Raw genomic sequence first — 23,035 nt, forward strand, 5'->3', positions numbered from 1 at the left:
ATGTGGCGGGGGTTTCTGCCTCTTGATTCCATGACTTTTGCAGTAACTTTCGAATTCAGTTGATGTGAACTCTCCACCTCTATCTGATCTCAACTTCTTCACCTTCCTCCCCGATTCTTTCTCAACCATTACATGCCATTCCTTGAACCTACTGAAAGCCTCATCTTTAGTCTTCAAGAAGTATATCCATATCCTTCTACCGTAGTCGTCGATCAGCGTCATGAAGTAGTAGGAACCACCCAAAGCTTTTGTCTCCATCTTTCCATAGAGGTCCGTGTGAACGAGCTCTAGAGGAGCCTTTGCCCTATTCGCCTCTTTAGGAAAGGGCTGCCGATGCTGCTTGCCCATCATGCAAGCTTCACATACATCGGGCAGATATGAAATTTTTGGTAGGTCTGCAATCATTCCACTTTTATGCATCTCCTTCAAAGAACTAAGGTTTAGATGACCAAACCTCTCATGCCACAGCTTAGTGTTCTTCACATCTGCTCGAGCACTGAAAGCTAAGAGTTAGTCAACGTTGTTGCATCGTGTACCTTTACCAACGACCTTTCCTTGAAGATCCAGGATCTGTGCACCATTCTTATCGAATTGGACTTTGAGGTTCCGATCCGTGATCGCAGAAACGGACAACAAGTTCCTCTTGATATCTGGCACATAAAGAACATCGGACAACTGTTTTACAACTCCATCTGATTTGAAAGCAATCGTACCTTTTCCTTTTGCTAGACATTTTGCATCATTGCCGACTGCTACCAGGATGTCATTCCCTACCGGCTGTAGAGAGGTATACCAATCCTTCCGACTGGTCATGTGGCGCGATGCACCACTGTCAATGATCCACAGTTCATCTACAGGTATATGAATTGCCTCCGTGCAAATCTCCTCAATTACGATAAATAGCTCTATTGGTACTGCCTATGCGCTATTGCTGGACTCTTTCTTTACTCCGTTCTTCTCATCTGCAATCTTCTTTCGGCACTCATTCTGCTTGTGCACTGCCTTGTTGCAATAGAAGCAATTGATCTTCTTCTTTCTCTTTTTATCATCAGAAGAAGATGGGTTACCAGAGTCCTTACCCTTATCTTTCTTTGATCCGGTCCAGAAAGCCGAATCTTCTCTAGTCCTCATCTTTTCACGCATCTCCTCCAGAAGCATCACGCTGAAATCCTCAAAGTTGAGGGGCAGATTTCTGTTCTATGTATTTAGTGCCGTAACAAGACCATCGTACTTTGATGGGAGAATCCATATGCACCTTCATGCTAGATTCTCGTTGGTGACGGTGATGCCAATCGCAATCATCTGATCGCGCAGATTCTTCACCCTAGTGATGAAATTCTCTACTGCTTCAGACTCAGACAACTTCTCATTCGCGAGTTGAGTCTCTAGATTCTGAATTCGTGTCGGATTCGTGGTCTCGTACTGATTTTTCAACACCATCCATGCCTCCTCCTCTGTGGTGACATGTTGAATTAATGCCATGACAGAATCACTAACACTGCATACAATAGAACACAGCGCATCTGCATTTCTTCTTGTCCACGCGAGAATCTCATCTGCAATTGGTACTATCTGTTGTCCTGCATTGGCTGGATCCAGTCTCGCAACCGGCCTCACGTCCATCCCAATAGCAGTGTCCCAAAGCTCATATGCGCTTAGGATGGTCTTCATCTTGAACTTCCAGACTGGATAGTTAGAGCCGTTCAACTTTCCGCTTTCGCCGAACGGTGGGATTCGCAGTCTTGCCGGCTGGGCCATCTCTCACAATCTGCTTGCAAACAGAAACACACTACCAAATCTTCTTGCTAGAGTTCAAGCTTTGATACAGTCAAGGGATGCCTTCCCGCACTTGCATGTAGCCTAGTTGGCGGTGTGCCAACTCTATCTGAAGCCGTCCAGCCATCAGGCCACACATGGCCCCCATCTGGTGTCCAAACCAGGACCTAGCAGATAACCGAGCTACTCAAATGCCTTCTCCTCATATGGGGGGCTTACAAGTAGAGTTAGCTAGTTCCCGTGTAGTTACATGAGAGTGGAGCATTGATATCTAACAATTGAAGGTTTGTGTTGTTTTTTGAATCCTCTTACTATTTGCTCCAAAGACACTTCATTTCCTCTTTGATATCTTATAAAAATCCCTCATTTCTATTCAAGATGGGGTTAGAATGAACTCTCCTCTTGGTTACTCCAAAAGCACTTCGTTTCTACAAAAAGCATTGCAAATCAAACACTTTTGGGGCTAGAATGAATCTTTCTACCAAGTGCTCAAACATTACTTCATTTTCCATTGTAAACTCTTTAAAATCTCTATTTCCACTCACATTGGAGGCTTCCTTTGCTTTTCCTATGAGTTGTTTTGTCTTTGAATTTAGTATCCAATATCACTTTTTAACTTTGTTCCTTATTATACTAATTCATATTTGTTTACTACCCACAAACAACCTCCTAAACATTAAATCTTAATCCAAAACCACCCTCCCTCCAAGGCATGTTTGTACATGAATGCAATGTTTTAGAAAGATTTGCAAAATAGAGCAAACTCTAGAGAGATTGCGTAGCTTGGAGCAAGGCAATTAGGATGTGGAAGGTTATGCATCCAAATTCAATTTACTCTTGCAAGGTGTACCTACGGGCCTGCTCAGGAGGTACTCAATGACTACTTCATTTAGAGGCTAGATCTGCGGATGGCATTGGCCACATTGGGTCGGACATATACACTTGTGGCGGTCATGGTGCAAGCAGTGCGAGCGAGGGAATCGCTACATGGGAGGACATCCAAAAATTGCAAATCCGGGAAGAGCAAATCTAAAAAGAAAATGGCCAAATCCAAGAAGTCGGATGACAGTGAGGATGATTCGGATGCGACCAGTTCAAACGGAAGGTCTGAAGGTACCAGTTTGGAGGATTTTGACTCAGAAGCAGAGACGAAGGCCCCAAGAGCCTCTAAAGGAGGTAAGGGCATGCTAGTGGCTTTTGGAGAAGGATCCGTACCTAAAGGCTTGAAGGGGATATGGTGTACTCACTGTCGCAATCCTAGTCACTCCGCAGTCGATTAACGCGAATTGGCGTATGATTTGCTTGACTAATATACACAACATGGTGGCATGCCATTACAATGGGCATGGCCAGAGAGTAGTTGGTCAGTAGCAAGATTCAGCTACGTCTTTTGTACAAGAAGAGCCGTAGCACAGCAAGCGTTCCAGCCACAACAACAGACATTCCAACGAGGCGGAGGCGACGGTGGCCGCAAATGCGAATGTGGAGGTGAGGGTCGTGGTCAGAATCATCTGAAGACCTGTCTATTTTGTTTGGGTGAAGGCCATTGGCGAAACAAATTCCTGGAGGCTCAGGAATGGGATCGACAACACGCAGAGCAGCAAAAGATGGCCGAGAAAATGCCCAGCACTTCGATGGTACACATTGTTGATGATGATCCGCTGGTGTGCCCGGAGATTAGCATAATCACCAGTGCTGGTACTAAGCTACGAGGATCGACTCCCAAGAACGGCAACAAGATGTTGGATTGGTCAGCTCAGGAAAACTGCGTCCCCAAGTCTGTGAGTTAGTGACGAAGGAGCCACCATTGATGTCTATGCCAACGTCCACAGCGACGCCTAGTGAAGTGTGAAAGGTGTAGTTTGCAGAACTAGTTGTTCAATTAGAGGCAGAGACTCAAGCCAAATTCAAATTACACTTACCAAGAAATGGTTCGACGGCGATCAAAGCAACTCCGTTGTTGGTTGCTAACCAAGCTAAGAGGCGGGCAAATTTTTCGCAAAGCGAGCTGGGGTTGGTGGAGTGCATTTTGGAGGCTCCTATCCGAATTTCATTGGGCCAATTGCTTAATCTGGTTCCAAGATTCCACCGACAATTATTGCACTCCTTGCACACGGAGTCAGAATCAGAAGAGGTGGAGCTATGTCAAGCTGATTCATGCCCAGTTCTAACATTTCCTCTGACCGACATGAGAATTCCAGTGATTTCCACAAATGCACAAGGTCGGACTTTTGCTCAGGTGCTGGTAGATGGCGGTTTGGGGGTCAATATTGTCACTTTGAAGACCTGCCAAGAAATGGGCTAGATGTCTTGGGAGCCGGCACCATTCTTAGTCTGCATGGTTGATCAATGCTGGGTTCGACCACTTAGAATCTTGTGGGCCATTGTTCTAGAGGTGGTGGGCATATCATTCGGAGTATCTATTGTGGTGCTCAACATGGAAGCCGCAACACCAGAGTATAGCATCCTTTTGGGTAGGCCTTGGTTGCGGCAAGTGAAAGTCAAGCAAAATTATGAGCAGAACGTTGTTTCAATGCGGAGAGGAAAGAAGAAAGTGTGGGTCACAATGGGAGTGGCAGCACCATTGGCAGATGTGGTCCAACCTATGTTGGCCTGAGATAGTGAACATGGCGGAAAGATTGGAGGATGATGAGGAGGAAGCCTTTCTCAAGGCAAATCCAAAGTTGGTTCCTATCTTCACCATTGATGTGGAAGGCATTGCAGACACCTACGTGCATCACAGTTGTCTGGCGAACGTGGTCAGCCTTGTCCTGGAGGAGGAGTCCAAGCCCCAGCAAGTAGCAGTAGAATTGGATATATGGGATCTCCTATAGCAGGAGAGGGAATTCAAAGAACAAATGAGTAGAGTCACACGCATTTAGGAGGATGCTCTTGATATGGTTTTTCTTGGAGTGGATGGCGCATCTAAACCAGTCAAAGTCAGCACTTTGTTGACAACTGAATGCTACAATGAATTGATTGCCCTGTTGCGAGAATTTTTCGATGTGTTTGCTTGGGACTATGCAGATATGAAGGGTCTGGATCTAAAGTTTTACCAACACCCGGTTAACCTCAAACCAGATGTCACTCCGACCAAGATACAGAGGTATTGTATGAATCTACACATGGCCAAGCAAGTGCATGAAGAACTGGAGCACTTGTTGTGGGTGGGATTCATCGCACCGATTGATAAACCAGAGTGGATTTCCCTGATTATCATTGTGCTAAAGAAAAGAAGAAATTGCGAATTTGTGTCGACCACCACAAGCTGAATGTAGCCATAGTTCCTAATCCATTTCCCTTGCCCTATATGGATTCGATGCTCGATGAAGTGGCACGGCGCGAGGTCTACTCCTTCTTGGATGGATATAGCGGGTACAACCAAATCCGAATGGCTCCAGAAGACTAGCCCAAAACAAAATTTTATCACATCCTAGGAGGTCTATGTTTGCATAGTTATGTGGTTTGGATTGCGGAATGCTCCCTCGAATTTTTAGAGGGCAATGCAAGAGATCTTCGGTCTTCGGGTCCTATTTGACAAATTTCATGAGGATTTTCATGGATGATCTTAGTGTGTTCGACACTTTCGATGAGCACCTAGAGCACTTGCGGAAATGTTTCCAACGATGCAGGGAAGTCTCCTTCACAGTCTAAACCCGATGAAATGTGCATTTGTAGTCCGTAGCGGCCGACTCTTAGGGCATGTGATCTCGATGGAAGGAATTGCGGTGGATCCGGATAAAGGAAATAATTATGCAAGCCTCGGCACCAACGACGCCTAAGGAATCCTTGTGGTTCTTGGGCCAAATTTGATGGCATCGCAGACATCTGCAGCTCCTGGCTCACATGGCGATTCCCTTGAATGCATTGGCACATGTGGAATCGAAGGCATTTGTGTGGACTGTAGAGTGCGACCAAGCATACCAATAGCTGAAGATTCAGCTTTCTAGAAACTGGTGCTACTGTTGCTAAATTGGGAGAAGAATTTTCATGTGTTTGTTGGATGCCTCAGATAGAGCTATTGGGAGTGTCTTGATGTAGGAAGATGCAAATAAGTGGTATCGCCCAATCTACTACACAAGCTGACGGCTCTCAATGGCCGAAAAGAATTATTCTGTCACAGAGTGGGAAGGACTGGGCATGATCTATTCTGTCAAGAAATTCCGGCATTATTTGTTGGGCCGACTGTTTATCTTCCATGTCGCATTATTATATTTGGTGAAGCAGCAAAGTCTTACAGGTCGATTGGCATGATGGGTGTTGCTCTTGCAAGAATACGACTTTGATGTCATTCATCGCCTGGGCTCACAACACGTGGTTGTAGATTATCTTTCCTGACTGGAGTCTTGGGAGCTACCAATGGGAGTGGAGGACGAATTCCCTGATGTAGAGCTAGCAGCGATTTTTCGGGCGGATCCGATTGCGGCAGAGGTCGAAGTCATCCCAGAAGGACCATGGTCATGGTATGATGAGATGCTCTCATTCCTATCTACCGGCATCATGCCCAAATACATGAATCAAGATCATAGGAAACGTTTGGCATTGCGGAGCTGTTCCTTTGAAGTAGTCCTAGGACAGTTGTACCGACGACATTTGACAAAGGCACTACTGTGGTGTGTTCCACCTCATGATCAAGAAGCAATGTTAATGGAAGCTCATTGTGGGCTTTCAGGTGGCCATTTTGCGAGCGAAGTCACTACAAAGAAATTTCTACAGGCAGGGTTATGGTGGCCGACCATACAGAAGGATGCTCGATGGTTTGCAAAAATTTGCGACCTTTGCTAGCGGTTGGGACAACCCATTGATTGAGACCGCATGCCACTTAATCCCATCTTGCCTTTGGAACCATTTCAGAAATGGGGCCTGGATTTCATGGGTCCATTCAAGCCCGCGGCTGCCCGCACCCGAAATTGCTACACTTGGGCCTTGCAGGACAACACCGCAAAATTGGTCACAAAGTGTTTATACTACGATGTGTTCACTCAGTTTGGGTGTCCAATTGAGATTATCAGCGACAGGGGGACTCATTTTTTCAACAAACTCATCAAGCGGATGAATGCTTTTTATATGGTGATTCATAAGAAGTCTTCTCCCTATTATCCGCAAGCGAATGGACTGGTTGAGTCTACCAATCATATGTTCAAGAGGATCATGCCGCTACTAGTGAATGAGCACTACACGGATTGGGATGAAAAGTTGCTAGCAGCACTATGGGCATACCACCGCACTTCATTCAAGGTGGCCATAGGGTTGACTCCTTTTAAATTGACATTTGGGCTAGAAGCAATCACGCCAATTGAGCATATTGTTCTGAGTCTGAGGATTGCAGTGGAGGACAGGCTTCTTCCGCAGGACTCTATGGTATTCTGGTTGGATGTTCTCGACCAATTGGATGATTTGCAGCTGGAGAGCTATTATCTCACCTTGGAGGTTCAAGCTAGGCACAAGCAAAGGGTGGATTTGGCGTCTAAGAAGAAATCTTTTAAGCATGGGCAACTGGTTCTTCTGTTCAACACTCACCTTGGTAAAATGCCAAGGAAGTTGAAATTGCGATGGTTGGGTCCATTCTAGGTCTTCCATGATTGTGGATCGACATCATTTTATCTTGTGGATTTGCAAGGGCACGTTCTTCCACATCCAGTTAATGGGTTTTGGCTTTGTCCATACCATCATAACGGCAGTCTTCAATGCCCATTCCCCATCTCTAATGAGGCACAGATTTCCTAGGTTGAGGTGGAGGCGGCCGAGCCATCGCATGAGGGCACGTGGCAGAAGGGTTTGAGACATGATGTTAGCAGTCTTCTGCAAGGTCCTCGTCTAGCCACCATGCAACTCACTATCGTCACAAGGTAGGATATTGGCAATATGAATTACCACTCTTGATCCATTGTTTGCATGTACCAGTTGCTTGCTACTTGCTCATCATTGCACTTGCAGTTCTCTTGAGTGCATTCGCCTTCCAATTCTCATCAACATTCACTGTTATCTCGTTTCTTCTCCTTCGCCTCACCATGGGGATGGCTCATGCTCAATTTCTCCCTCTTCTTCCGTTGGTTTATAAAGATTCTCAGTCAATTGATGAGCGTCTTTAGCGGCTACAGATTCGTAGTTTCAACAGTATCGATTGGCAGAGGGTGGTTGTTCATCCGTCAACATCAGTGCTTTGCCAACAGTTGGTAGTAGGTGTTTTTGTGGAGCTTTTGGATGAGCATCGGGAGCTGACTGTGCAATTGATTCATCAGCATCTCTTTTTTCCTACGAATGGCGCGATGGTCGTGCAACCAACATGTACACCGGTGGTGATGAAGGTGGAGTTTGGAGCTCCTACTAGGGGCAAGTACAAGCTGAGTGGGTGTTCGGATGCTTAGATGAGGGAGCTATATCGCTAGATTCTCGAGTTGTTGTTCTTGCAGGCCAAGACATATACCATCACGCCTCGGACTCGAGGGATGATAGATGTTGCTGACGAGAGGGCGGTGCCATGGGCGCGAATTTTGAAGGAGCGGATTCATGCAGAGGCTTTATGGGTGGCAACTCATGTGGATAAGAAGCAGGCAATCAATTCCAAGATTGGGCAAGTTCTGGAGATTTTGTTTCCCATCCATTTGGAGCATCCATTTGGAGTCGATAGTGCCTCGACAATCGACTGCCTTAGTGCTCACTCGTGCACCTGAGGGGCCTGCACAGGATGAAGCAGAGGGATCTTCTGGTGGAGTGGCTATGAAACAACGATGGAAGAAGCCTCACCTTAGCCAGGGGGTGGTGTCTCCCCTTGCACCTTCAACTCTGGTACATACTGGTGCTGTGGGAGGTGTTTCCACTATTGGGGTGGCAATGATGCAGATTGTTGTGTCTACACCGATGGCGTTACCAGTCATGGCAAAGCGGGTGATGGCGACTCCAGTGTCTACTGCAATGGTGATCCTAGGTGGCACTCTAGTGGTGGGAGGTTCCCTGATGCAGTGGTGGATGGAGCAGCTTCAGTAGAGTACAGCAACAACAATTGCGATGACTACTACAACATCAGTGGCAGAAACTGATGTGGTGAGGGTGTCAACGGAAGAAGTGTTAATGGCGATCTCAGAGTTTGTGGGTGTATCACCAATGTCTTCTACCGAGTTTAATTTTTGGTCGTAGCCTAGCATGTCCAGCTACAGTTTTGTTTGCATTTGCTCGCACGGATAGCTTCCCAAATTGGTACGGGGGGAGAATTTGCTACGGTGACCAATCTGGAGGTAGAAGTCACACACTTGCGCATGGAAAATGAGTCTTTGTGAGGTCAATAGGAGCAGGTGCGACAACTGGAAGACTGGATGTCAATCCTTGAAGCTAGAGTTCAAGTGGCAGAGGCACATTTAGAGGCCACGCAGCAGCTGCATGCAGAGTATGTGTCGAGCATTGAGCATGATTTGCTATGTTGACGTACTATTGATGCACTAGCAGAGTATTGTTTATATATTGATATATCATATTCTTACAAGCCAATATGACTGTCGTTGAGGGCAATAAAGTATCTTTTTTTAAAGGGTCTTTGAGGTGGGGTGGAGGAAGCTTAGTAGTTTTCCATGAATGACTTGGCATGGGTATTAGAAGAATCAAGAGATTTGTTCAACGCTACATGGTTAGTGAATTTTGACATCCTATCTCGCTAGCTATTGGTATCACCTTAATGAGTTCCAAATTCAGGAGATGGAGATTCCAGAGATCTACAACCTCCTTTCCGATCATTTACTTTTGTGGAAGCAATGGACAGAAGACAACTCGAAAGCAATGCAAGTCTGATGAGTAGAATTTGTAGAGCCAGAGGCATGGGAGTAAATGCTAGCACCACACCATCAAGTGATTAACCACTAGGAGACAGTGGGCAGAAGTCTTGGTCAAAGGATTCTGAGGAAGACAATGGGGAGTAGTAAAATGGAGAGTAGGATGAGAAATATCGTTCACTATTGTAGTCCAAAGTGCTTATGGGAGAGACGTCGTCTCAATAGCTTTGGATTCCTTGGAGGGAGTGGCAAGTTTCTATTTCTATCTGGACTGTTGTAAGAAGCCATAAGACTTTAGCGATCTCATGAAAGAACTATCTTTCAATACTACCTTAGACCAGCAACAACTAGATCGAAATTCTTTGGCCCAAAGATGGTTGATTCTATAGAGCTTGAAAGTTCAAGCACTAGAAGACTCAGCAAGAAGAAAGCTGAAATCTCTTATGATGATCTGATGAGGAGTCACTGAGTACATAATGGTCTAAATGAACACATGATTTGTTGATGATTGAGTTTGGCGCATGAGGTTATGTTGCTTATCTCCATTGCATAAAGGTGTTCTATCTTTGGTGGTAGTTTCTATAGGTCCAGACTCTCTAGACAATTTGATTCTCAACAGGTTTTTCTTTGTGAGAAATAGCAAGACTGCAGAAGAGGAGTCACACACTTACCACATAGACCAAACCAATTGTGTGCACTCTACAACCCGATGCCAAGAGATTGGGTGTCAACAACAATAGCTCCAAAAGTCAACAATAAATTGGCCCCAGAAAGGTTCTTTCTAGCAAGGTCTTTTTTTAAGTTTAATAACAACGTATCCTCCAAGTTTTGATTATGATCCACCCACTAGTTTATATCTAAAGCATTGATAAAAGCTAGGTTTTCCAAGTCCACTACCAAATGTTTTTTAGCAAAGATTGATGAAGCACATGTAATTCCTAAAAATAGGATTGGTCAACTTTTTGAATGATGATGATTCGAGTGGTGCAGAGTCCTTAGATGATGAGTTTGGAGTATCAAAAGTAAGAACACCTAGTGTGCAAAAAAGGAGGCCTAAAATTGAGCAAACTCTATGTAGATCAAGCAAGGTATACATATCCACAATAGAGGTTTGGTTGGATTTGAGAATTATGCAGCACATCAATATGCATACATGACACAAGCAATAGAGAGTGCTGAGCCTACAGGTTATGAAGAGGCTCGTGGTCATGCTGAATGGGAATTAGCAGCATGGATAAAGACATGGATGCACTTGACTTGAATGATACTTGGGATCTAATGTCATTGCTAGAGGAAAAGAAACCCATAGGCTATAAATGGATACACAAGGTAAAGCATTATAATACATTCAATAGGTATAAGGCAAGACTTGTTGCCAAAGGATATGCACAGACATATGTCATTGATTATGAGAAGACATTCACCCCAGTTGCGCCAATATGGCAATTGTGAGAGATGTGATAGCCTAAGTAGAAAAATTAAAATTTGTGATTCAAAAAATAAGGGAAAATCGAATGAACGATTCGATAGGGAAAAAAAACACTGACACGTCATGTTTTTTCCATAAAACAACACGTCATCCAAACATATTCGTATGAATAATTATTATTCGTTTGAATAGCATGTATTAGTATTAATATCTTCTTCTATTCTTCTATTTAATCTTGCACTACACCATTTTACATTTATCTCATGCTTGGTTCTCTAGCAAGCAGAAGAGATCAAAGAAGGAAAAGAAAAGAAGAAAGACCCTCTGAGGTTGTAAAAGCAATCTGGAAGGTCTCAACCAAAATGGTTTTTTTTGTATGTGTGAGTTTGAGGCTCTCTTTGTTGAGTGCCTAAGATCTCTTGTGTGAGTTGTGATTGTGGGTTTGTTTGCTTGTTGAGAGCCTTAGGTCTTTTGTATGAATTGTAATTGTGGGTTTCTTGTCTAAATTGTGATTGTGGATTTGTTTGTCTTATTGATTTGTTTGTTGCTTCATTTTTGTTACTTGGTAAGAGTGCTTAGAGTTTCATCCTTGAAAATGAAACTCATAAGTCTTAATTTAATTAAAACCATTACTTCTTTTTTTGAATTAATTAAAAATTTCAACATTCTTACAATTACTTTTCAAAGAATATTTAGTATTCCTTTAATAAAATGTGAATGAATGATTTACAATCTATTTTCACTTTTTTTACACTTTCTTTTGAATGAAATTTTAATGTTCTTTCAATAGAATGTCAATGGATGAATATAATGTGAATGAAGAGTTTATAATTTACATTTTCCTATTCTTACACTTTCTTTTCAAAAACAATACTTTATGTTCCTTTAGGAGAATGTGAATGAATGATTTGCACTTACATTCACTCATTCTTACACTTTTTTTGAAAAAATACTTTATATTCTTCAAAGAATGTGAATGAATGATTTGCATTTATATTTACTCATTCAATCCTTTTAAATGAATATTGAATATTATTTTTATAGAATGTGAATGAATGATTTGTAATCTACATTCACTCATTCTTACACTTTCTTTTGAAATAATAATTTATATTCTTTTAGGGGAATGTAAATCAATTATTTACACTTACATTCACTCAGTTTTACACTTTCTTTTGAAATAATAATTTATATTCTTTTAGAGAATGTGAATGAATGATTTGCACTTACATTCACTCATTCTTACACTTTCTTTTGAATGAATATTGAATATTCTTTCTATAGAACGTGAATGCAAATCATTCACTCATTCTTATACTTTCCTTTGAAAGAATAATTTATATTCTTTCAAAGAATGTGAATGAATGATTTGCATTTAGATTCACTCATTCTTACACTACCTTTTGAATGAATATTTAATATTCTTTCTATAGAATATAAATGAATGATTTGCATTTACATTTACTCATTCCTATACTTCCTTTTGAATGAATATTGAATAGTCTTTCAATAGAATATGAATGAATGATTTGTAATTTATATTCATTCATTCTTACACTTTCTATTGGAAAGAATAATTTACATTCTTTTAGGAGAATGTGAATGACTGACTTGCATTTACACTCACTTATTCTTATACTTTCTTTGGAATATTCTTTCAATAGAATGTGAATGAATGATTTGTAATTTACATTCACTCATTCATACACTTTCTTTTAAAAGAATACTTTATATCTTTTAGGAGAATGTGAATAAATGATTTGCATTTACACTCACTTATTCTTACACTTTCTTTTGAATGAATATTGAACATTCTTTCAATAGAATATGAATGAATGATTTGCAATTTACATTGAATGATGGTTACACATTCTTTCAAATGAAAACTTTATTTTCATTGAGTAAAAAGTGTCAAGTGAATGATTTGCAATTTACATTGAATGATGGTTACACATTCTTTCAAATGAAAACTTTATTTTCATTGAGTAAAAAGTGTCAAGTGTCATTGAATGTATATATCTGTAATCTTGTATTCTTGAAAGTCAATTTGGATGTATATTTATTAGTAACACTATATTGGTGAATTTGGGAATTTCCTAATAGTTTGGGAATCCTAATACGGTTAAGATTTGGCCATATGGTCAAATCTTAACCCCTTAGTCAAAAGTGGAATCCGCCATCAACACAATATTAGGGAATCCTTTAAAGGCCCAGTTTCAAATAAGGGGTTAAGATTTAGCCACATGGTCAAATCTTAACTCCTTACCTGACGATGGGACTTGGGAAACTCCCAAATTCTCTAATATAGTGTTTGGTTTCAATTGAAATATTTATTGTGTCATGTTCCTTTTCCATACACAAGTAGTATTTTGTGTACCGTTTATTTTTTTACATGCAACTTCAATAGCATGGTGCATAGCAAGATATGTGACAGAGATACGGAAAGTGCATCCCTCAGTCTCTTTCTTGTAGTGTAAATATTATGGACACAATTTCACGAGCGGTGCTACGTGCATCAAGAAGCATTTCTTAGGCATTGGTTATGATGTTGAATCTTGTACACAAACTCTGATGTTATTCCTTTATGCAAAGCATATTTAGAAAAAGTGAAAAGAGTGGTTGATCTAACTTTGATATAAGGAATGCTAGAAGTGCTAATGTTAGCACTGAGGCCAATGAGATATTCAAGGAGAAGAGCTAGAAGAGCCATCAAATGTAAGAGATACCTCAGCATGTAATGGGAATCTAGGTTTACAAACAAACGGCTCACAGGTGAGTTTCTCAGCATGAAAAACGAGGAGATTAGTTATCTATGGAGGATGGTTTTGTTTGATAACAAGTGCATGAAGAGAAATTGAGATGGATGGAAGCATTTATAAAAAGTGGCATATCATACAATGTCATGAGAGACGAGACGTTCTATCATGCCTTGAAGTCATGTGCTAGACCAAGATTTGTTATGCCACATTATTAAAAAATGAGAATAAATCATTTTGATAGAGTTAGAAAGACTGTGGCAGATTGTCTATAGAAAAAAATATTGGATTTATTCCTACATATGGGTGCACTCTTAATTTTTATATGGATGGACTAGTAAGTAGGCCAGTCCATTGTTGATAAATCTAGTGTGCATTACTCCCAAGGGAAAAATGTTCTAAAGGACAAAAGTATAGCATATATTTTTAAAATATATGAAAGAGCAATTTGTAGAATTGGTGGTAGAGACAATGATACTACATTAGTAACAAATAATACATCAAACTATAAGTTTGCGGGTGAGATGATCACGGCAGAGTATCCCAAGATTACATGGGTTCCTTGTGGTGCTCATACTCTAAACTTATTTTTGAAAGATATTGGACAATTTCCATTTTTGCAACCAATGCTACAAGATTCTAATGAGATTGTATGTTTTTTAAAGAGCCATCAATACTTGCATGCAGTATTTAAAGAGCACTCAGTGAAGCAACTACGACAATTTTCTCAAACTAGATTTGCCACATCTTTTCTTGTGCTTGCTAAATTTTTGGAAGTGTACCAGGCTTTAATCAAGACTATTTTGCTGATAGACGATGGATGAACTAGCTTGAGAAGAAGTGTGAGTATACAATACCAGGTAATAGATTTGTAATTTACGTTCACTCATTCTTACACTTTCTTTTGAAAGAATAATTTATATTGTTTTAGGAGAATGTGAATGAATGATTTGCACTTACATTCACTCATTCTTACACTTTCTTTTGAATGAATATTTTATATTCTTTCAAAGAATGTGAATGAATGATTTGCATTTACAGTCACTCATTCTTACACTTTCTTTTGAATGAATATTGAATATTCTTTCTATAGAATGTGAATGAATGAATGATTTTGCATTTACATTCACTCATTCTTACACTTTTTCAAGAGATTGCAAATCTCTTGCAAATGAATGATTTCTTATTTACATTCACTCATTCTTACACTTTCTTTTGAAAGAATGCTTTATATTCTTTTAGGAGAATGTGAATGAATGATTTGCATTTACACTCACTTATTCTTACACTTTCTTTTGAATGAATATTTAATATTCTTTCAATAGAATGTGAATGAATGATTTGTACTTTACATTCACTCATTCTTACACTTTCTTTTAGGAGAATTTGAATAAATGATTTACATTTACACTCCCTTATTCGTACACTTTCTTTTGAATGAATGTTGAATATTCCTCTCATATTACTTCAATAGAATGTGAATGAATGATTTGCAATTTACATTCCCTCATGCTTACACATTATTTTGAATAAAAACTTTATATTCATTGAGGAGACTAAATGAATGAAATACAATTTGCATTTACTCATTCTTACAATTTCTTTTGAATGAATATTTTATATTCTTTTAAGAGTATGTGAATGAATGGATGAAAGACTCAATATTTTTATACTAGTCATTAAATGTATGCATCTATAATCTCGGACTCTTAGAAGTGTTTGAATGTATATTTATTGCTTTCAATGAAATATTTTGTATCATGTTCCTTTTGCATACACATGAAATATTTTGTGTGTCATTTATGTTTTTGCAGGCAACTTCAATAGCATGGTGCACGGCAAGATTTGGCCATATGTAACAGAGATGTGGAAAGTGCATGCCTCAGTCTCTTTCTTGTAGTGTAAATATTATGGACACAATTTCACGGGTGGTGCTACTCACATCAAGCAACATTTCTTAAGAATTGGTTATGATATTGAAGCTTGTACTTGTCGCCAATGAGATGATTGGATAGCCATCGGAGCTTGGATGATGGCCTTGGATCTTGCACTAGCACATGGAGTGGATGATGGAGTGAGGGGTCACTTATAAGGCACTGAAAAGATTGGTGCTTTTCTAAAAAGACTACAGATAAGGAGCACTTTGCACAGCCACAGACAGAACGAGTGGGCCACAAAGAAAATATCTAAAGGGATGGTCCCTATTGATGATGGAAAATGCACCAATCCACAACTAGATTTTTTCATGCCAATGATGATTTTTGAGACAGCTTATTTAGTTTTCTCGTTGTTATAGGGTGGCTGAACAGTAGCTCCACTCAGTGCATGCTTGCTTTTGGAGTAGTGAACTCGATTCTCACGATGGTGCACAACGATCAATAGTAGCTGTGGTACCGAGTTAGTGGAGGCGGTTGATCAATGAATTGCCATTTTTGCTCTTCTAGAGGTCTTTGGTCATTTGATGGAGCTTAATACTACGCTACTAGACTGTAGTAGCTCGTGGTTGGTAAGGGAACTCATCAAGAGGGTCACAAAGTTTTTGGCAAGCTCACAGCTCAGCTCGCGCAAGACCTCCTATCGGTGCCATCCAAGTATACATAGATTCGTGGCTAGTAGATCATCGCATGAAAGAATTTATAGATTTGTGTGGCAAATTACATGATTAGAATTTCCATACTTTTCTACTGAGAGTAGTAGAGGAGATTGGCGACAGCATATGGGTTCACACTGTAGGAATAATAGCTTCTGCCATATTCAAAGCTGAGCATGCACACTAGCAAATGGAAGGACAAACCTAGGAAGCAATAGTTTAGGGAAGGCTCTTCATTAGCGTACAAAGAGAAGGGCAGTAGCTGTTCCAACCTTTACAATGAGCATATACAGGGGCGGGTCCAAAAACAAGTTGCTAAAGGTGATTGTCAATCAGCAAGTCAGCAACAAGGATTGCAAAGGGATACGGGGGCATAGCTCTACATGATATCAACCAGCTACATACATACTTCTCACAAGATAGTGGCTGGATTGCATCAATGAAGGATACACAGTCGCATGCATCAGTCATGGCTCTTTAAAAACCATGCTTGTTTTGTTAGGCAACAGATAGTTTCAATCATTGGTAGTTTTGTGTGCTTGAATTGTTGGAAGTTCATTGCTGTGCACGTAAAATATGTGATATTGCATGTTGGGAAGAGAAGGCAGCTTGGCACTCAGCACAAACTTGTTGTTGGGGTAGTCTTTACTATAGATCCAAGGCTCTATCCAAGCTCCATTGGCATCTAGTCGATCTTTGGCAAGCAAACCTCTATCTGATCCTACGGGGGGTTCTATCTACACTTTCATGGTTGCTTGGACGTTGTGATCTCTATACATTTCAATGATCTTTGTATTTCCAACAATTACTAGAATCCATTGGTACATGGTGTTTTCTCGGTGTTTTTTCAGTCTATGGTGTTTTGAGTTCATCTTGGGATTGTGTTTCCCCTCGATGTGTTTTCAAACATGACTATTCATCCAGTTATAAAGGTATTTCAGTGTAGCTCTGCCAGTCTCATCAATGGTATGAGTAGTTGTAGCTAAGCATTGACATTTTACGTATTGATTTTTTAGTTCATTTGTTTTCTACTTTCATGATGTTTCCATTTTTTCATTTAAATGAATTATTATGGATAGACTTTTATAGTTCTCTTTATATACATGTGTGTGTGTGTGTGTGTGTGTGTGTGTGTGTGTGTGTGTGTGTGTGTGTGTACATACATACATATGTATGTATTTACGTATATTTTTATAAATTTAGTGGAAAAGAGGTTATTTTAAAATGTGCTCGTCTTTGCTTAAGATCTCAAATATAAATTAATAGTCTTATTATGATAGCTTAGACTGTGATTTTTTACATTATGACTTTTATTTTTACTTTTAATTTTGATCTACTAAGTGAGGTTATTAGTGTCTTCTTTACGGGAGTCTTGTGTTTTATGTTTAAATGTCTTTATTTATTTTTGAATGTTAATGTATATATATATAGTTTAAGACTATATAGTTCTTTTTATTTATATAAATTTTATATATCCTAGCACTTAGATTTATCATTTCAATGTTTTTTTCAAATTTATGTTATGAAATTTTAAAATACATACTATGTAGAAGTTTTTTCATTCATCTTATCTTAGGCTCGTATATATATATATATATATTTATTATTATTATTTTTAAACATATAGACTTTAAGTTCGCTCATAATAGAATAAGCTATTTTCCTTTATTTTTCTTTCTTCCTTAATCTAAAGGTTGGCTCTAGATTTATATATATATATACATATATATATATATATATATATATTCATTCTTAATTGTATGTTTTTATAAATGGTAGAGTCTTTATCCACAGTAAGAAAGTAATGTTTCGTGCTTTGATCAGTAAAAAATGATTGAATATAGTCCATAGCCATGATGAAACCTAAGCAATTAACATAGTGGACATTCAAAACATATACTAAATAAGGGGTGTGTTGTCATATTGGAAAATACATCATATACAATGACGCCTACATCAAACTATACAACAAAGTGGCATTAGACAAGGTACATTTGATGACGCATAGAATTTGTCACATCTAGTAATATGTCTTTGCAAAGTCGGATCACATGGCAAGAGAAAAACCAAACAAATGTACACTGGACATAACATCGGTAATTGTAAAATTCGGTATACTTAGTTGTGACATAAATAACAACTGGGGAGATGCATTATAAACCTTCCTTCCTAGGGTAACATATATTGTTCTAACAAAAGGTTATTTTGGATGGTGGTACGTTAGTATCTCTCCGTCAAATAATTATGACAAATTTCACAAAGTTCGATGATTATACTGGGGTATGTATATCAACAACGGTATTTTGATTGACATGTAGATTTTTAGAAATTTTTGTAAATACAATACTAGAAAAAGAAATTTACCATGTTCAATTGAAATAGCACATGACAATTTGAAGCATTGGATTAGTATACAAAGTAATGCTTAGAATCTGATTTGTATTGAATCGCTAAGTTGAATTAAAATTCAACAGTGTAAAGAATTGGTTTGCCTATGTCTTATAAACACACACAAAGCTTACAAAGTTCATTGAGGTATCCTCTATTGGTCAGTAAGTCAAATGATTCTTTTGAAAAAATCATAAATAAATCATTAAACTAAAACAAATGCACATGGAAGAAGTGTTATGGTTGGCATACAGACTTGATGTCTTTGGGGTATAATGCAAAGTTTACTGGCCCCTTCCCCAGTTTCCCTGGCATTCTTAGTCATCATATCAGACCGAGAGTTTCATAAGCAAGTCCAAGAGCTTGACCTAGATACATTCAAAAATGACCCCGAATCTCCTCAGCTACTACTGGCTCAGCTAGCAACAAAAGATTGGTGCAAACTATAGCTCTTGAATTGCACAAATAAAAAAGCTTCACTATAAAGCTAGTGCAGATTCAAAATCAATTTGAAGAGCTGATAATCCAAGATGAGAAACAACAAGAACATTTTATGATTACAACTCCCAAGATAATGAAAAGGTTCTTTGAAATACATGGAGTGAACAATGTGTCTTCTACTTATTCAAGGAAAGAGAGATTATTTGGAGAGACGTATCCTTGCCTAGTGGGCACTCATAGCCTAATAGCTATGGATAATCTCGTGTAAGAAGAGAGAGAGAGAGAGAGAGAGAGAGAGATTTTGGGCTAGAGATAGAGAGTGGGCATAAATAAAGATTTATATTAATGTTTATTTTAGCATATATTTATATATTTATTTATTCATTTATATTTTTTCCTATATATTTATATGTATATATATATGTGTGTGTATATATACTAATAATTTCACTCTTAATAAGGGGGTCTTGAAGCTTGAAATTTTAATTCTTTAAATTAAAGAATTTGTCTAAGATCCCACCTTGAGACCCAACGGAGGAGGTCTCTAGCTTGTCGTTGACGGGTCTGGGTCCGTTTTTATAAAAAAGAATAGAACAAAGCAACAAACGCACAGTAGGAGGTGGCGATCACTTCCATGCTGGATTACTTGCACTAGAAGCAATGTTGGGTCGTGGGGATTACTTCAGAAAATAGTTTTGTCATTTGGACATCTGCTGCCATAGTTCCTCTTCCTCCCCTCAGCCCTTCCTGTAAGCACATCTCCTACACCATGTCTGGTGTTACTTTTAAGGTTGCAGCACATCTTCCTTCCGTCGTCAGAACTCTCGAAGCTGCCCCCAGTACCCACTTCTTGGCTTCTTTTCAGGAATACAAACAAGAAAGATGCGGCACAGTCCTGCAGGAAAGCAAGTGTAATTATGGCGACTTTTGCCCAAATGCCAATGGGTTTGTGAACGGGATTATGGCTGCCTACAATGGGCACCACAATCTCGTGATTCGGCCTGATGATGTATGGCTGGCAATAGTGACCCAATTCGGACTTTACGTGAACGGAAATGCAGAGGTCATGAGGTCCATGTTTGTGGAGCACGAGGGGAAGAAGGAGCTCGTAGTTTACGATATCGCAACGCTATTGTCAGCTGACTATGGCAAGTTGGCACAGCAAATGACCGAGGAGCTAAAGAAAAACGTCAAGGATCGTAGCATCTGTAATTGGATTCTTCCCAATTTCTCCACCACCACCGATGATGACACCATCGCTGGCAGCGTGGCTATGATGGCAACAATGAAGAATTACTTCAGCTATAAGTTTCTTTTGCGGTGTGGGATCCCTCAAGTCACTCTCGCAGGCACTGCACGGGATTGGGAAGGTATTCATAGCCGTATAGACAAACTTGAGAATTATGGCACAGTTTGCACCAAGTGGGCTCGCATGCTCAAGACGATCACAGCCCAGCTGCTACAAACCAGCAAGGGAAACATTGACCTCAACTTCTGGAGCCAAATCTGTCACTACAGTAGCTTTGGATCTGGTAGTTCATGCTTGAGTGGATGGGTTTCTGTCTTCTGTGTGTTCAATAGGGAAGGTACCTGGCAGGCAGACAACTTCAGGCTTGGAAACAGGAATCTGGAATTTCCGGTCATAGAAACTGGTGACATAGCTCCTGGTTACCTTACAGTGGATGTGTTAGTTGATGACAACGGAATGGAATACAAAACTCTTATGTTTTGTGGTCACATGGGTTATGGCATTGTGGACGACGGGAAGGGGATTGCTCCCAAGCTGTCATGGGCAATTGTTCTCAAGGAGCAATCCAGCGGGGAAAGCTCCAAGTAGGCAAAGGGTTGTACTTGTGAACGTGATAAAGACCTCTCTTGCTTCCTGTCCATCCCTATCATACTCTCCAGTGCACAAGTCTGCTTCCTATCCATTCCTATTATACTCTCCAGTCGTATATATGACCGCTACTTCCTGTCCATCCCTATTATACTCTCCAGTCCACAAGTCGGCCGATTATCCACTGCCATGTTCAACTCCAGCTGACGGGCAACCTTAATAGTTATGTTCTTTGCTGCTTTAATGTCTACATGGAAGAGCATGTGATTGCTACATTTAGCGTTTTATTAATGTTGACAACTGTAAACATTCTATTGACAGGATTTGCAATCCCTGAACTTATTATTGGATGGCAATGAATTGTTAGAAGTAGGAGTCTAACTTCTGCAAATTTCCCCTTCCCACTAGAAAGGCTTTCTGCTTCATGGTTCATAAGGGCCCCCATTACATGGGTTTTCTTGTATGTCGCTCTTTTGTGTGGTTGCCTTCTGAGCGCCTGCGTTTGGTTGTGCGCATGTGTGGAGCTCATGTTTCACGATATCAAGGATTTGTTTCCTATTTCTACGCTTGTAGGACCTCTTTTTTGTGCCATTAGTTGAAGATGTTCTGCATTTATGATTTCTCTTTTTTTGCATGCTCCTTAATTAATAAGCCTGCAGTATGACATGGATCAAAATAGGGAGCTATCTTTTTCTCTCTCTAGTCCGTTATGTATCTATCAATGTGGAAGCATGTCTGAAAGGGGACCATATGTGCTTTCAACTGTAAGCGAGTGTCAGGAATTTCAACTGTAAGCGAGTGTCAGGAATGTGGGATTGGGTTGCAACTGCCCCCCCTCCGAGGTGTGTATTTTCTGTTCTATTAGTGTTGGCAAAAGGCTGAGATACAACTGTAATGAAAGGATGTCCCTTCCTGCAGGATGGAGATGGAGAGAGACAGACTGCTCCTCTTCTTCCTGTGCTCAAAGGTCTGCTGGTCCTCGTGGATCTGCTGGCGGCTTTGGGCTGCTGAGGCAGAAGGCTGGAGATGCTCAAACGTAGGAGGGAGGGCTCCTTGTATAGGCTTTAGTGCAAAGTCCTTCCTCACGTAGAGTTTGTCAATCCAAAACCTGGCTGAGTCTGTATATCGACAGACTGGCCTGTAAACCCTTAAAACTGGCAGAGGCTGTGGGCTGTTAAGGCTTCTTAAATGGAGGGAAGGGCTCCTGAAATAAGTTTTAGGGCAAAATCCTTCCATAGACTACCTGAGTTTATAAATCCAGAGACTAGCTGAGTCTGTATATACACAGACTGGCTGAGGTGGCTACTCCCTTTGTTGCTACCTTGTCCTGGAGCCAGCCTTGTGGTTGCTGTGTGACTGTCCTGTCGACAGCCATGTCTATGGGCTCAGATGCCCAGGACACCTTCTGTTGAAGCTGAAACTATGGAATGCGGCAGCCCTTCTTGTAGGCTGTAAGGAGGTCAGAATAATTATACAGAAAATCCTCTTCAAGTCATGGTGCTCTGTGGTAGCCCCAATGCTTGAAGCTTACTCATACAAGCGCTTGTGATTGCCTATACCTTTCTTTGCGGATGACGTAAAATCTGCTTGGTCCCAACCACCTGTCTCATGGATACATCTTGGGCAGCCTCACATGTGCTACCACTGGAAATGCCAGGCCCACATAAGCTTGAGCAAAGACACATGGGAAACTGGATGCTAGGTCCGTGTCTCAGTAACTGCAACTTCATGGACACATCATTGATAACTTATGTTATTTGAAAGGGTCCAAAGTTGTGATGCGAAAGTTGCCGACAGTTCTTCCCAATCTGTTTGAGGGTCTTTGATTGCCTCCATGATCTCCTCATAAGCCTCTATTATGCAATTTGCTTCATACACCTTCTTTGATGTCCTAGTGAGAAGCGGCTTCAGAGGGAGTCCTACCCACACTATTGTTCAGGATCCCCTGCACCAACAAAAGGTATTGCTCCCAGCAAGACTATACATAGTGCAACATGACACTTCAATACATCGAAGGCCAACTAGTGATAAGTGTTGGTTTGGCCATTGGATTGA

The 23,035-nt window shown here is 40.3% G+C and overlaps 2 protein-coding genes across 2 annotated transcripts; both read left to right on the forward strand.

Annotated features, from left to right (window-relative positions):
• Positions 1-6,135: 6,135 nt before the first annotated feature.
• Positions 6,136-6,561, forward strand: LOC147903767 (uncharacterized). The gene has a single exon (XM_087372280.1). The coding sequence runs from the start codon at positions 6,136-6,138 to the stop codon at positions 6,559-6,561; it is 426 nt and encodes a 141-aa protein (XP_087228406.1).
• Positions 6,562-19,715: 13,154 nt separating this feature from the next.
• On the forward strand, positions 19,716-21,327 carry LOC147903768 (uncharacterized). The gene has a single exon (XM_087372713.1). The coding sequence runs from the start codon at positions 19,913-19,915 to the stop codon at positions 20,978-20,980; it is 1,068 nt and encodes a 355-aa protein (XP_087228839.1). The 5' UTR covers positions 19,716-19,912; the 3' UTR covers positions 20,981-21,327.
• The last annotated feature ends 1,708 nt before the right edge of the window (positions 21,328-23,035 follow it).

Source organism: Dipteris shenzhenensis, chromosome 3 (assembly GCF_047967505.1).
Source record: "Dipteris shenzhenensis isolate YYH24624 ecotype China chromosome 3, Dip_SZ_1.0, whole genome shotgun sequence".
NCBI classification, from domain to species: Eukaryota; Viridiplantae; Streptophyta; class Polypodiopsida; order Gleicheniales; family Dipteridaceae; genus Dipteris; species Dipteris shenzhenensis.